Below are 16,000 nucleotides of genomic sequence, written 5' to 3'. Positions count from 1 at the left end.
GTGGTCCTGTGTCAGCCGGAGGTGGATGGGGAGGGAGTTCCATGTCTTGGCTGCCAGGTAGGAGAAGGATCTTCCTCCGGCGGTGGCTCTTCGGATGCGTGGTACGGCGGCGAGGGTGAGGTTTGTAGAGCGTAGCTGGCGGGTGGGTGTGTAGAAGGTCAGGCGGTCGTTGAGGTACTTGGGCCCAGGTCGTGGAGAGACTTGTGTGCGTGGGTGAGAAGCCTGAACGTGATCCTTTTGCTGACGGGGAGCCAGTGCAGGTCCCTCAGGTGTCCGTAGATGTGGCTGCGTCGGGGGATGTCCAAGATGAGTCGGGCGGAGGCGTTCTGTATGCGCTGGAGTTTTTTCTGTAGTTTGGCTGTGGCTCCCGCGTAGAGGGTGTTCCCGTAGTCCAGTCGGCTGGTGACGAGTGCCTGGGTGACGGTCTTCCTGGTCTCGGTGGGGATCCATCGGAAGATCTTACGGAGCATACGCAGGGTGTTGAAGCACGATGAGGAGACGGCGTTGACTTGTCTGGTCATCGAGAGGGAGGAGTCCAGGATGAAGCCCAGGTTGCGTGCGTGGTCTGTTGGCTTGGGAGCGGTGCCCAGGGCGGGAGGCCACCAGGAGTCGTCCCAGGTGGAGGGCGATGGTCCCAGGATGAGGACGTCCGTCTTGTCTGAGTTCAGTTTCAGGCGGCTGTTCTTCATCCATTCTGCGACGTCTTTCATTCCTTCGTGTAGGCTCGTTCTGGCTAATGCATGCTTCCGCCCATGGGAGACCTCTGGGGTATCTATGCCCAGGGGTACCTTAGTACCATATACTAGGGACTGATAAGGATGCCCCAGTATCCAATCTGGAGTGTACTTAAGTACTCAACACAACAATTTAGGGTGAAAGCAGATAGACTGGGTTCCTGATTAGCAGGATACCAGACAGACTAGTCCTAACACAGCTTAGCACCTGGTAAAAAGTGGAGGTAAGCATGCAGAAGGATCCGACCTTCCTACACTGTTTCTCTCTGATCTTCTGGCAATTCATCAAGGATCAGCAAAGGGAACATTCCTGTTTCAGTCTGCTGTTTAATCATTTAAAAATCTACATCCTCATCATGGGTCTAAAAAGCAACACCATCCGGTGTGTAATATAAAGTGCAATTTAACTTGCTCAACAAATCCCTTCCTATCTGGTTCAAAGGGCTTGAATCACAAACAACAAACTGGTGTTTTTCTTTAAATTAGCCTATTTTTACTAGAACCTTTTCAGAAACTTGGTTTACGACTTGTTTATTGATAACTCCCACAATTTGGATAGCATTCCTCGAGAGAGGTAGGTCTGGGACTATCACTGTTCTAACAGTGGACCTGGTAAGCACCTGTATTGATGAAAAATGATGGCATAGACCGCAGCATCTCCATAGTGCCCACTCTGGTCTACCTCTAACACTGTGCCAAGTCTGCAATCTTCCTCCTCTCTCAGGCACTGTCATGGGAATTACCTGAACTGGAACCATCATTTTCAAATAAAGGGATTTGCTGCAATGCACTTGGGTTTGGGGCTTGAAATTGTGGCATGACATTTTGAAACAAATTCGATATTCTTTTTGCCATTTTATTTTAATTGAATATAAGATTCCCTATCGGTGCTGGTGCAATAGGCATCATTGGAGCCTGCCCCTGTATTGATATCTGCATCCATTGTGCGGGCTCATTTGTGGTCAGCATACCTCATTGCGTATGTATATTTCCCCACTGCATTATCAGGATTATATTGCCTCCCTCTTCCAATGTCCAATTCCTTGACATATGTAACAGGCAGTAATCTTTTTATTAGCAGCAATCTCCGATCCAAATATAGTACATATATATAAACATAGTACTCACAGGAACACCTCGACCTCTACCCTGTGACATTTTGATTCCTCCTTGATTTCCATGAAAACTAGCATAATGGACAGCAACTCCATGCATGGTTCCTTGATTTCCTACACAGGAAAGGTTCTCAAAACCTATCTGAACCAGCTTTGTTTTTGCCAACGTTAATTTCCCTTATACCCTATTCTGCTTCATGCCTGACTCATTGCTGCAGTCTTTTACATATCTCAGGATTTCATCAAGTGATTTTTTTGGGCAACAGATCACGCTTATGTGCGAACAGAGCTGTGACTTCAACCCTAAAGCAAACTGAGATGTAAAAATGCCCATATTCTTCTCCCCAGGATATTCACGTCCACTGTGCTGTTGAAACACCGGCAACAATCACTCATAATACTCATGTACAGTCTCTTTTGGTTCCTGTGTGGCTCTTTTAGTTTTGAGCCAATCCATATCATTCGGGGGTACTCTGCCTTTCAAAAAGGTAATAACTGCCTCGTACTTCTCGATCACCATAGGAGACAGCGCTATTGTCCCAGCCACTCAAATGGGTTCCTCAGTAGGGCACAGTACTGCAGTCTTACATTCAGCCCATAAATCAGCAGGCACCACAGTGCCAAAGAATGTATTCAAATCTGTCCACATCACTTTTGACATTTTTATAAACCGCTCAACTTGTGCATACCACTGCGCAAGCTTCTCTGTCAATTACGGAAAATTGTTTGTGAATTTTGCCAAATCACCTCATCGCCAATGAACATGTACATACATTCCACCTGCGGTTTTCTCTAAGTGGGTAAACTGTCACCTCTCCTTTACTTCCTTCATCATGCTTCCCTGTAATAGCTGCTTCTCTCTTTTTCTTCTCATGTTTCTTAGCCCAATTGGTTTCAAATTGTTCAGGCTCACTGCACCTGCAAGTGCACTTAGCCAGTTTTATCATATGCAAACACAGTCCTATAATTCTCATATTCTTGAATGCTAGGTCATCCATTTGAACCCTATAACTTCGGAGTAAATGCACATTATTTGTTCATATTTGTTTAGCTAGTTCTGTTAATGTTTCATGAGCTAATGCTGCCCTTCTCGTGACCTCTTTGCATTAATTATTTCCTTTGGTATTGTTGTATGTGCTCAAATTCCAAAGATCCCCTTATCATTTCTTCCAGTTCAACTTTCAATTGAGAGATGTGTTAAGGCTTTTCTTTCTCAACCTCTGATTTCTCAGCACTCTCTGCCTTACGAGGTCCCGCTGTTTCTTCAAACTCGGCTGGTATATATCCCTCCTAAGTCAGAACTGTTTCTTCTGGTGATACTGGTGCTGTGAGTACTAACATCCCTCCATCTATTAGTGCTTGCACTGTTAGTGAGGGCTTCCAAGCAACTATCTGTGAGGTCTAGAACGTTGGGACAAATCCCAAGGTTGGTAAACCTCCAGCAACTAGGTGAGTCTCAGGTCTTATCTTCCCAAGGGAGGAGCACGTGCTACTACCCTAATTACAGCTTGAGCATTAACAACCTCTACTGGTGCTATACTAGTCCCTGCAGACCTTTTAGTCACCATTGGATTAGTAGCTTGTGGTCGAGCTATTACTGGTGAGGTAATCTGAAATATTTATAAGGGTTGTTCAGCTGGGGTTGCACCTGGATGTGCTGGAATGGTAGATACTGTCGAACTGCTACTCAATCAATCAATCAATCAATCAGAGCATTTATATAGCGCACTACTCACCCGGGGGTCTCAAGGCGCTGGGGGGAGGGGGTCCGCTACTGCTCGAACAGCCAGGTCTTGAGCTGCTTCCTGAGGCGCGGTGGGCCTGGGTCAGGCGGAGGTGGGTCGGAAGGGAGTTCCAAGTCTTGGCGGCCAGGTAGGAGAAGGACCTTCCTCCTGTGGTGGCTCTTCGGATGCGGGGGACGGTGGCGAGGGCGTGGCTGGCGTTTGGGAGCGTAGAAGTTGAGGCGGCTGTTGAGGTATCCTGGTCCTTGGTTGTGTAGGGCTTTGTGTGCGTGGGTGAGGAGCCGGAAGGTGATTCTCTTGTTGACCGGGAGCCAGTGCAGGTCTCTCAGGTGTCCGGTGATGTGGCTGCGGCGAGGGATGTCCAGGATGAGTCGTGCTGAGGTGTTCTGGATCCGCTGGAGTCTCTTCTGGAGTTTGGCGGTGGATCCGGCGTGGAGGGAGTTGCCGTAGTCCAGACAGCTGGTGACGAGGGCCTGGGTGACCGTCTTCCTGGTCTCGGTGGGGATCAATCGGAAGATCTTACGTAGCATGCGCAGGATGTTGAAGCACGACGAGGAGACGGCGTTGACTTGTCTGGTCATGGAGAGGGAGGAGTCCAGGATGAAGCCCAGGTTGCGTGCGTGGTCTGTTGGTTTAGGTGCGCTGCCCAGGGCGGGGGGCCACCAGGAGTCGTCCCAGGCGGAGGGTGAGGATCCCAGGATGAGGACTTCCGTCTTGTCCGAGTTCAGTTTCAGGCGGCTGTTCGACATCCATTTGGCTACGTCTGTCATCCCTTCGTGCAGGTTGGCTCTGGCGGTGGCGGGGTCGTTAGTGAGGGAGAGGATCAGCTGGGTGTCGTCGGCGTAGGAGATGATGTTCAGGTTGTGCTGGCGTGCGATGGCTGCGAGGGGGCTCATGTAGACGTTGAAGAGTGTTGGGCTGAGCGAGGAGCCTTGAGGAACGCCGCAGATGACTTCGGTGGCCTCCGATCTGAACGGGGGGAGGCGGACTCTCTGTGTCCTTCCGGCGAGGAAGGAGGTGATCCACTCCAGTGCCTTCTCCTGGATTCCGACGTTGCTGAGGCGCTGTACTAGGGTACGGTGGCAGACAGTGTCGAAGGCCGTGGAGAGGTCCAGGAGGATGAGGGCCGCTGTTTCTCCGTTGTCGAGCAGGGCTCGGATGTCATCGGTAGCTGCGATCAGGGCGGTCTCGTGCTGTGGTTGGCCTGGAAGCCAGACTGCGAGAGGTTGAGGGAACCGTTTGTCTCGAGGAAGGCGGCCAGTTGCTTGTTGACGGTCTTCTCGATGACTTTGGCCGGAAACGGGAGCAGCGAGATGGGGCGGTAGTTCTTGAGGTCGGTTGGGTCTGCTGATGGTTTCTTGAGTAGAGCGCTGAGTTCGGCGTGCTTCCAGCTCTCCGGGAAGGTGGCAATGTCGAAGGAGGTGTTGATGATGTCCCGCAGGTGGGGTGCGATGACAGCGTCGGCCTTGTTGAAGACGTGGTGAGGGCAGGGGTCAGTCGGAGATCCGGAGTGGATGGAGTTCATCGTGCGGATGGTGTCTTCGGTGCTGATCGGGGTCCAGGCGCGGAGGGTGGTGGTGGGGGGCGGTGGTTCGGTCATGGCGTGCGTCGGTTGAGTGCTGAAGCTGTTGTGTATGTCCGCGATCTTGTTGTGGAAGTAGGAGGCGAGGGAGTTGCAGAGGTCTTGCGAAGGGGTGATGTCGTTGTTTCCGGCGTTGGGGTTGGAGAGCTCTTTCACGATGTTGAAGAGTTCCTTGCTGTTGTGTGCGTTGTTGTCCAGTCGTTCCTTGAATGCGGTTTTCTTGGTGGCGTGGATCAGCTGGTGGTGTTTTCGGGTGGCGAGCTTGAGGGCAGTCATGTTGTCCGGTGTTGGGTCTCTGCACCAGGTTTTCTCGAGTGCTCTGCAGTTCTTCTTGGAGCTCTTGAGTTCGTCGTTAAACCATGGGGCTTTCTTGCTGCCGGGTCTGCTCGGCGGGGTCTTCAGCGGGGCGAGGTCGTCTGCGCAGTTGCTGATCCATTTCGTGAGGTTGGTGGCTGCTTGGCTGGGGTTCGTTGTGCTGGTGGGAGGGTTCTTGCTCAGGGAAGTAGCGAGCTGGTCTGCAGTAATCTTGTTCCAGCTTCTGCGGGGAACCTGTTGCTGGTGATGGTGGAGCGTGGTCCTTCTGAAGTTGAAGTGGACGCAGCTGTGGTCCGTCCAGTGGAGTCCCGTGGCGTGGCTGAAGGCGATGTCCTTGCTGGAAGGGAAGATCGGGTCGAGTGTGTGTCCGGCGTAGTGGGTGGGGGTGGTCACCAGTTGCTTGAGTCCGCGGTTGGCGAGGTTGTCCAGCAGGGTGGTGGTGTTGCGGTCGTTGTTGTTCTCCAGGTGGAAGTTGAGGTCCCCGAGGAGGATGTAGTCGGCGGAGGGGAGGGCGTGTGGGCTGATGAAGTCGGCGATGTCCTCGCTGAATTGTGTGCGTGGTCCCGGGGGTCTGTAGATGAGGGTGCCTCTGAGGGTGGTCTTGGGGTTGACGTGGATCTGGAAGTGCAGGTGTTCGGCGGGTGCGAGGGTGTCGTCGGTGTTGGTCGTGATGCGGATGGTGTTCCTGTGGATGATGGCGCCGGATTCACTTTGCACTGCAGAGTTCGCATGTGGTGGTGGTCTCAAAGTCAACATTTGTTCCAAAATATCCCCTGAATCTGTATCTGGCTCATCATCTTCTTTCTTAAAGGAATCTTTATCCTTTAATTTCTTAGCAGCCTCCGTGGTAAGTATTGGGTATGATCTAGTTTCTTCTCTAATAGCCTTCATATGTCTACACTGTTCTTCATCCCATCGGGTATTTGCATAATTGTTCACTGCCCTATAAGTCCTCCTCTGGTATATTTGCCTCTCTTTCTCCCTGGCAACTGTTTCCTACGCATTAAATGCTTCATACTGAAGGGGTCTAGGTGGTGGCTTAATTTCAATATTTTTCCCTTCAAATGATTTAGAATAGAGTGTTAAATACCCATATCTAGGAAAGCTCAATGCACCCTCCTTCTCTGTGATTCTACTCCACTGGGAAAGCCTAGCACGTGCGTTTAAACCATGCTTGGTGGTCATAATATATGCATGCATACCATCAGGAGGTGCCTCTTCCCCTTGGGTACAGAAACTGTAACATCCCCTCTCACCAATTTCTTAATTTCCCCAAAACATTTCATAATGACAAATAAATTTGAAACACGATTGAACCAACTATTACGATTTTGTTCCATATATGTCAATTTCCTGTTGAACCAATTAAATTCCAGTTATTCTTTTTCACAGTTCTTGATAACAAATCCAAATACAGTATTTATTTTCAGGGATCCAATCCCAGCACGACACTGCACTGTCCCACCAATCACAGCACAAAAACACACTAACCAACTAATCCCAGCACAAAATACTATGACGCACGACCTCACACTAGCTCACCCTCCTTTACAATTTTCTTCGTACTCGCACAATTGTAATTTTTGACTTTAAGAACACCTTCTTCTTTGCGCTACTAAGAAAATAAGTATTACAAGAATACACTTAAGATTCGCAAGTGACATTTCGACCAGCATGTAATCACCCAAATCAATAACTGTCACTGGTGTAGGTGATGGTATCTCACACACCACATATCAATCCTGCAAACAAGTTTTTCAAATTCATTTGTAATATTCCAGGATCTTTTGAAACCCCCAGTTAATTTCTTCAACAACTTATCAATACTTTCTCTGACCCGCTCACTCTATACAAGCTTTCAATCCAAATGAAAAAACACAACCACAACACATTTGGCCTATTAATACTCACACCTTCAATACCACAACCGCCTTCAAATACAGTCCAGGTTCTGGACATTTGATTCAGGAATTAGGGATTGTTAAGTAAAGGTTTCGGTATCTATTTTATAATTCCGTTTAGGATGTGCACCATCCTCTTCCACCAGATATGAGAGCTGCATCAGTGTAAAAAGATTAACCCTTTAACTTACGACAGAGATCCCTAACTCAGCACCAACTCCGTCTCTCAGTTAACAGATCTTTGCCACAGTGTTAGAATGGAGCACAAATCAAAATTCATCAAGTTACAGCAGTTTAGAGTTCAGTCATTGATGAGAGGTTTGGTAACATTTTAAAAGTTTTATTTCTCATTAACACATTAGTAATCCTTTTTGTCTTTATTCAGATTAGTCAGATATGCTCAGTTACAGAAATATCGAAAACATTTTCGTTAGACGCAGCATGAAAATAACAGCATTTTTTATCAAGGCAATATTCTCTATCTTAAACTAAAGGACCTAACCTAGCATGAAACCCATAAAGAGTTCCTTCTGGAAAAGAGCAATGATTTGGATCACTAAGCTAATAGTTTAAAGAGAGTGAACTCCTCATTAACAACACTGTACACTCAGCCACGTTTCCCGACAGTTGCAGTAACAACCACCAATCAAAGTTAAAAGGAAATTAATCACAGCAAGCTACGATTCAGCATAAAGAAAAGAAGTCTCCTACCAAAGGGTAAGGAAAACAGGAAAGTCATTGTTAGCAGTAGCTTACAGTCATTCGGGAAAGCACAACAAGATGCTAAAGGGCATCACTGGGTGGGTGTGCATAGAATGCATTAACTCTTTAGTTAGGGACATGTCTATATGGAGAGGCGCAAAACATAAGTTGAAAATACAGATGCTTCAGTAATCTCCAGCCAATGTAGAAGGATCAACAGATGGTCCTTCACCTTTCCTCTCGGTCCCCACGGAAAGCATGTGAGTTGACCTAAAGGTATCCAGAGACTGCTAAAGTTTTACACATTAGATCCATTCCAAGACGTTTCTTACAAAAACCCTCAGTAAGCCTATTCTGTTGGTTTCTCAATGTCCCCTTGTTCAGTGGACTTGTCTAAAAATTGAATCCATTTCTATTTGCAATGTCCTGGTTAGAGCATGAGAACCGCTTTCTCCAATAAGACTTAATTCTACCAAACATTTTATTCATTATAGCACATTATAGGCGGTGTCTTGATCTAATATGATAAAATCATATGGTGTGAGGAAAGAAAGAAATACTTTTTATTCAAACAGCACATTTTCAGACAATGACACATCTTACAGTTAAATAATGGAATACATCAGCAGTACTATAAGGCATTATTTTATTAAAGGTAAGAGAAAGGAGAAAAAAAGGAAAAAATGAGGCCTGGTCATGTAAGCACAATGAAAATGGGAGCTTTCTGCTGAATAACACATTTGAGAAATGCACATTTTCCTATGTTCTGTTTTTGTTAATCATTATCTACCATATTGCCAAGATGCATTTTAGTCTCTGTGTAAGGTAAATATCCTCAAATATTTTCTGCACTGTCAGCAGTGAGGAGTAGAACACTTGTGGCAATATGTACACAAAAGAGAACATATTATTCTGCAAATTCTGCACAAACAAATCAAACACTTGTTTAAAAAGCACGGCCCATAGTAAAGCCTAATACAGACTAATGCCAAACGAAGGTTAATGTGCACATACAGGTTAATGTACAACAGATACAAACACACCATAGTACAGAATATACAGCACTGTCTACAAACATCTCAAACATTATTGATCTGCAAAGAACAATGACCACATTATTAAACCAACTGATCAAAACTCAGATTTAGTTTAAAGCGTATGTTATTTTCTTTGTAATCTACAGTATTTAATCTCCTATAAAATAGTATATTTAGTGATTATCTTAAATATGTACAATTTTGAAGTTGAATATGTTTTAAACAGCAAGCATAACTAAAAAGTATTGATGTTTACACCCAAACAGGAACATACATTAAAACAAAAGTAAATATATAATCCTTAAAATGCATACATGTTGAACCTTTTGCACGAAGAATAAATGGTACAGGAGATAGGCTGACAAGTGCTTGAACCAGGATCGAAATAGTTAACAATAAAGCAAATACTGAAAGTGAAAGAAATTAAAGTGCATACCACTCGTGCAAGTGGGGAGGAGACTGAGACATTCCCTCTGTGTGTTGTGTGAGTGAAGGGTGCACAGATTCTACTGCTTCATCTGCGTAAACCATACCGAAGTAATCCACAGCTACTGAGGAATGTACAGAGTAGTTCAGACTACAAGCAGAGTCTCATCTTACTATCTCTACTGGGCCTGCACACAAGTGGTTTTACCCAACACTTCCTTGGAGCTGGTGGTTGCCTGTGGACACCACTAGCATCTACTTTAGGGTTTTGGGGGCGGGACAGTCAACGCTTTAAGTGGCCCAGGTCTCACTGGTGCTGGGCACTGGCAGTTTTTTTAAAGGGGGCCTCGAAACGGGTCTCTATTGGGCTTTGTTTTGTGCCCTGGCACAGGCGGTCCGTTTTTTCCGGACTGCTGGGACAGCAGGCGCATTGTTGTGCGCGTGCGCACACTGCTCACTTCTCACAAGTGGAGAAGTTACAGCATGACGTCATGCCAGGTGAGCTTTGTAGGGGAAGGAAAATCCTTTAAAGTGAGTCATTTTCTCTCTGGATTTTTCTTCTCTTTTTTGAGTCTCAGGAGCAGCAACATTGTCGTGGTGTCACCAGCGCTTTAAGTGGAAGCTTTTTCAATGTTACATTTAAGCCATAGTTGCTGCCTATTTATCTTATGCAACAACCATTGACAAAGCCAATAGTCCTGACTTGTTGTAGATATGATTTTACTTGTTGTATCATATATCTGGATGCAATGCCAGAAACAGCAAATTAAAAGTCGGGCAGCACCCTATGCTAAGAACAGATTTTTAGCTTACGTGTTTTTATGCCACACCTTTAATTACATTTGCGACGTGCCTTTGAGACCCCCCCCAGCCCCCAGTATTTTCATCCAACTTAAAGCCCCAGGGACAGCTTATATTTTTTCCACAGGCCCCAAAAGTCAACGACTACAAGTAAACCATACTAGTATGTATGGTTCTGTAATTTTACTGGCACCATTTTGTGGCAGAATTTCAAACTGCAGCCATTAGTGCCAGAGACGAAGCATTATCCATTTACCACTGATAGGAAACTTCTAAACTGATACTGTGGTTTATTGTGCTGTGTGACTTGTAGCCAGCCATAACCAAAGCACTGCTTTTGGGGCGATACATGGATATTCTTATGAAGTAAAGGCCTGCACCAGTGAAGGAAGTGAGCAGCAGGCCACGTAAGAGAAATTTGGGGCAATAGCACATGTATTTACTTTTAACAAATTACACACTACTTTTACCCTCTTTTTACATTTTAAAACACAGCGATACAGTATTGTTGGAACACAAAAGACCGTAGTCAATGCCTTAATCACATCACGGCTTGACTACGGCAACATTCTCTACCTGGGTTCGAATCAAGCAGTCATTAAACGCTTACAGCTAGTCCAAAACTCGGCTGCAAGACTACTCTGTAACATTCCTAAAACTGCTAGCGTGTCTAAACATTTGAAGGACCTACATTGGCTCAGGGTAGAGAACCGGGTCAGGTTCAAAGCCCTGTGCTACATGTTTAGGATAAAATCCGGCACCGCACCTAAGTATCTTTTATCCTTAGCGACCCCCTACACTCCGGGGAGAGAACTGCGTTCTCTTACCGCAGCAAATTTCTCGACCCCGAGATTCAAACTGGCAAGAATAGGAGGTAGATCTTTCTCTGTACTAGGGCCTTCCTTGTGGAACAAACTTCCCCCTAATATCCGAAAGGAAGAAAATTACGCCAGCTTCAGAAAGAATATAAAGACCTGGCTCTTCCAGAAATAAGTTCCTATGCTTCACCGTTACCCCCGTTCATAGAAGAATCATCGGCGCCGGGAAACCCTTCTTGGGTAGCTGTGCGCCATACAAATGTAAAAAATAAATAAAATAAATAATAACATCTACATCATTTAATCCATGCATTCTTAAATATATATATATATATATGTTTATTCGCATGAACGCGCTGACAAGTTACACATTTTGCATCTGTAAAGTAGGCAAACTCAACATAAACTTGAGGAACAGCTTGAACTAGAGTTACACTGGACATTTAATTGTAACCGTTTGAACACACCTCAAACTGCACGCCCTCGATTGCATTCACTAAAAACTGTAGATAAAAACGGAAAGAACAGAGTAGCAAGTGTGGGCTAGAGCTGGGCAACAGGAGGCAGAATGCAATTAGAGAAGGTGCAAACAGTAGGAGGAGTTTTGCAGGTAGGAGAGGGGCACCTATTGACCCCATAAACCAGTGGGGAAACACCCCAGCATGTGTGGCACAGAGACTGTATGACATTTTGCCTGTTCCATAAGGCCATGACCCAGCAATACACAGATTACATAATCAAAAGCTGAAGGGACAGTTCCATCGCTTCATCGCATCAGTTCAAAGAGTGAACTTTCAATGATATTCCTGCAAGTGATCATGGGAGTACAAACAAACCATTTGTTCAATGATGTCTCCCAAGCAAGCATGTGGGAGGTTAGTTTTGGACATCAGTTATCAGGGCACTGAAAACATACATGGTTAAAATATTATGTAACATAATATTATATGTGCTCACATGCACATTTTCATTTATAATTGTGCCGTTTTTATTTTCTTGCATTCAATTTGAGAATCAAACTAATATCCACATTTTTCTGAAACTGTGGGCATCTTTAACGCGTGCACATCGGATATAGTTAGCCTGAGAATCGGAAATGGAGCTTACTCCTCTCTCATCAGTAACACATTTCACATTCAGAACTATTCAGCAAGGTACAGTGGCTCGGTCTTCCCACCTAGACATCTACATACAATTTCCCCTGGTTAATTCATATATTCAACTTACGATACAGTTACATACTCTGAACGAAAAACATGTTTCTACTCTCAAAACAAATCTTCAGTCCGATTCCCGAATAAAGGCGTTTTCAAGACGGACCTCAGTTTATTAAATCTTGTATTTTAAGACTCAGACACCAGATGCTTGTTTTAGGTTTATGGTCTAGTTTCTCACTCAACACCGAAAACATCTAATTCTTTTGTTTCCTATTTAAATCATTATTTTAATTAGCTTTCACACGCCTACTACATACCCTTTTGGCCACTGAGAGTGTTGGGTAAGTCCAATGTAATTTAGCACTGGGACAAACTTGTTTCGGACATTTTCATCAAACTCTAAAGGATGCCCACAAATTGAGTTATCCGGGTAACTGTTTAGTTAGACACCATCAGTTTATTTTCTTGTATATTTGTAGGTCATTGTAACAAGTAGTCTGATTTGCCATTAAGTGGTCAAATAAACTTAAATAAGTATCTAATTTGAAAAGCAGTGACATTAGAAAAACGTTATCGGCCTAAATCATTTATAAAATATCTGATGTAGAGAATTTATAAAATATAAACATAAACTATAAGCCCATTGTAGGCTAATTTTATTACTTTCATGGAAGGAAAATGCAGTACTCTTAGACTGAATGAGGCATACCTGTTTCAAACTTAAACGCATTGCTGTAAATTTCCAATAATTGCCATTAGTGGGTTTTTGTATTTGAAAACATGGAGAATGACCCGTCACTGAGATGGAAATAACCTTCATTGAATATCTGCCTTCATAGAAATCCTTGGTGCTTTGTTTTCAATGATCACCATCTGGATTGTGACCGGAGTGCTGGTGTACCTGGCCTGGGAGAGGATAGTCCGCCCAACCTATCACATCGAGGGAACCATCATGCTTGTCACAGCTGTCTGCGCATTGGTGGCCAACATTATGTAAGTCTTCCTACTTTGGTTCCAAGATTCCACTGCCCCCGCTTCTCACACTACCTTGACCTTCATATGGCGGTCACATGCACACATACATCAAATTCACGAATGTATTTGTTATATGCCCTTTACAAATCACTTCAAGAAGGTTTGCAGATATAATTTCCTGTCACCCTTGTCTTGTCCAGATTGGGGTTCACTTTGCATCAAGGAAGCCACGGCCACAGCCACAGGTCACAAGGCAACCAGCAGAGATTGGAAGCGGATCACACTCCTCAGGCCAACGCCAGTGTCCGCGCCGCCTTCATACACGCCATCGGGGACCTCTTCCAGAGCGTCAGTGTGCTGATCAGTGCACTCATAATATTCCTCAAGGTCAGCTTTTTTTTTATTTCCCAGCGATTTAGTTGAATGTTCACATAAACAATGTTTCTCCCACAGTTTCTGTGTGTTTTATGTGCATTGTCCATAGTTTTTGTTATGAGTCAGTTGATCAAACCTATCATCAATCTGTCAGTCCTAGAAGCAGATCTGTGTGCAAAATAGTCTGGGGGCAATATATAGATTGATCATAAACACCTGCCATATCAATACTTATAATGGTTGCCGAAGGAACAGGGTGAGTTGCCTCCATGCTCGTTTCTTTGTTTTGACAGAAGTCTTCACCTTTCACCTTTAAAGAGCTATGACACCTCACTCCACTAAACCTATAAGGCATCACCAGGACAGAACTAAGCACATGGCAGACAAGAGGGCCTGGAGAAGAGACCATCAGATTTCAGATGCGTTGAATTTGGGCAGAGTCGGGAACATAAAATAACATAACATAAAGTAACAACATTGGAGAAGAGACCAGACCAGTTGGATTAGGGCAGGGTCTATAACATAACAAAACACAATACAACGTAATGTAACATAACATCACAGGGTGTCTTGAATGCCCACCCCCTCCCCGCCCCCCTCCCGCTTTAGCAGCTTCATCGAGGGTGCAGTTCTTTATGGGCCTCTCCTGTCTGCAACACGGCATACAACAGCTGATAAATACTGCTATAAAGGAATACCGCGTCATTAGAAGAGTAACCAGGAGCAAGAAAGAACGAAAGATGGGAAAACAGAAGAGGGGAAGATGGAACGTATATTGAATGGAAGGAAGGGCGAAAGGATGCATGGATGAGTGGGTGAATGAGTGGGTAGATGGATGAGTGGGTGAAAGGATAAGTCAATCGTTAGGGGGATGAACAGTTGAAAGGATGGCAGAGTAAAAGGATGGCTGGATGGATCAGTGAGTGAATAGATAGGTGGATGGGCAGCTGGAATACTGGCAAACTAAAGGGATGAATGGAAAGGTGGATGGAGAGGTAAAAGGATGTTAGAGTAAAGGGATGGATAAGTGGGTACAGAAGACGAGTGAATGGATGGCAGAGTGGAGGGATAAATGTATGAGTGGATAGCAGAGTAGATGAATGGATGATGGATGAATGGATGGATGAACAGCAGGATGTATGACAGAGTAGATCGATGGATGGATGAATGTTTGGATGATTGATGAATGGATGACGGAGTGGATGGGTGGATCGATGGCAGAGTGGATGGATAGCTAAGTGGATGGATGGAGGGCAAAGGGAATGGATGAAGGGATGATGGCAGAGTGGATATATGGATGAGTGGATAGAATAATGGATGCAGGGTGGAAGGATGGATGGATTGATGGATGGGTGGACAGATCGTAGCAATGGCAGAGTGGATGGACGGATAAATGATAGTGGATCGATGGGTGAATCGGGAAAGATTGAATGATCGTTGAAAGACTTCATGGATGACAGAATTTAAAGGCAAATAGTGGATATTAGAGGGTGGATGAAAGGGTAAAAGAATGAATGGATAGATGCTTGAATGGAAGAGACAAGGAAGCTCTTTTATGTAGGGGTGGGCTCACTTGCTTTGCTTGCTTGGTGCCGTCAAATGTTTTAGGTCAAATTGGGGGGTATTTCAATTTTCTGGCTACTCCATTGTAACATACAATGTGACACAACATGATGTCACGTGATGTAAGTGACCAGATCAGTTGGATTGGGACTGAGTTGCTAACACACCATAACATGACATGTCTGCAATCTAACAGTCCAGTCCAGGTCTTCCTACAATCAAACTGCTGGCACATATTTCTCTCCTTCAGCCCATTTTCTCCTCAGCTCTGGTTCTGGAGACTAGATGCAGACCATGAGTTAACTTCTAAAGGGAGCTGGTGGAATTGACTTTGTTATTCAGTATACAGCTAGTGAAGGGTTGTGACACAGAGGTGCTGTACTCATCCCTGGTCCATTATCCATTCTGCTCTCTATACTGCCTTGAGAGCAATGGCACTGAGAAGGTGAAGGAGATGGTTTTAAGTGGCTGAAGTGAAGGAGTTATGCTTGTATAATCAATGTATGTGTTCACCCTGCACTCTTCCAGCTCATTACTCCTTGCTGCTCCTACTTGCTAAACCTGACAACTGTTGAGAAATGCTTTGTGCCTGATACAAGAATGCACAAAAAGAGGGGGGCACAATTGATGTGAGGCGCAGAACAGGCCCCTCCTTGTGGTACCAACATTGGCAACCCAACACACACACATAGGTGGTTTATCATGAACAACCTGTACTGCTATCACAACTGACTCATGAAGAGCCAGTGGGCCATGG

At 45.0% G+C, this 16,000-nt stretch overlaps 1 protein-coding gene across 1 annotated transcript in view; it reads left to right on the top strand.

The window, feature by feature from the left end:
- The window catches only part of SLC30A8 (solute carrier family 30 member 8), a 408,809-nt gene that overhangs the window by 339,809 nt on the left and 53,000 nt on the right, over positions 1–16,000 (top strand). The window contains exons 4-5 of the mRNA XM_078685565.1: positions 13,170–13,323; positions 13,506–13,692. Coding sequence (XP_078541691.1) covers positions 13,170–13,323; positions 13,506–13,692 — 341 coding nt within the window. The remainder of the gene's footprint in view (positions 1–13,169; positions 13,324–13,505; positions 13,693–16,000) is intronic.

The sequence above is a fragment of the Lissotriton helveticus genome, chromosome 4_1 (genome assembly GCF_964261635.1).
Source record: "Lissotriton helveticus chromosome 4_1, aLisHel1.1, whole genome shotgun sequence".
Classification (NCBI taxonomy): domain Eukaryota; kingdom Metazoa; phylum Chordata; class Amphibia; order Caudata; family Salamandridae; genus Lissotriton; species Lissotriton helveticus.
The sequence above is the reverse complement of the archived record's forward strand: the minus strand, read 5'-3'. Positions and strand labels throughout refer to the sequence as shown.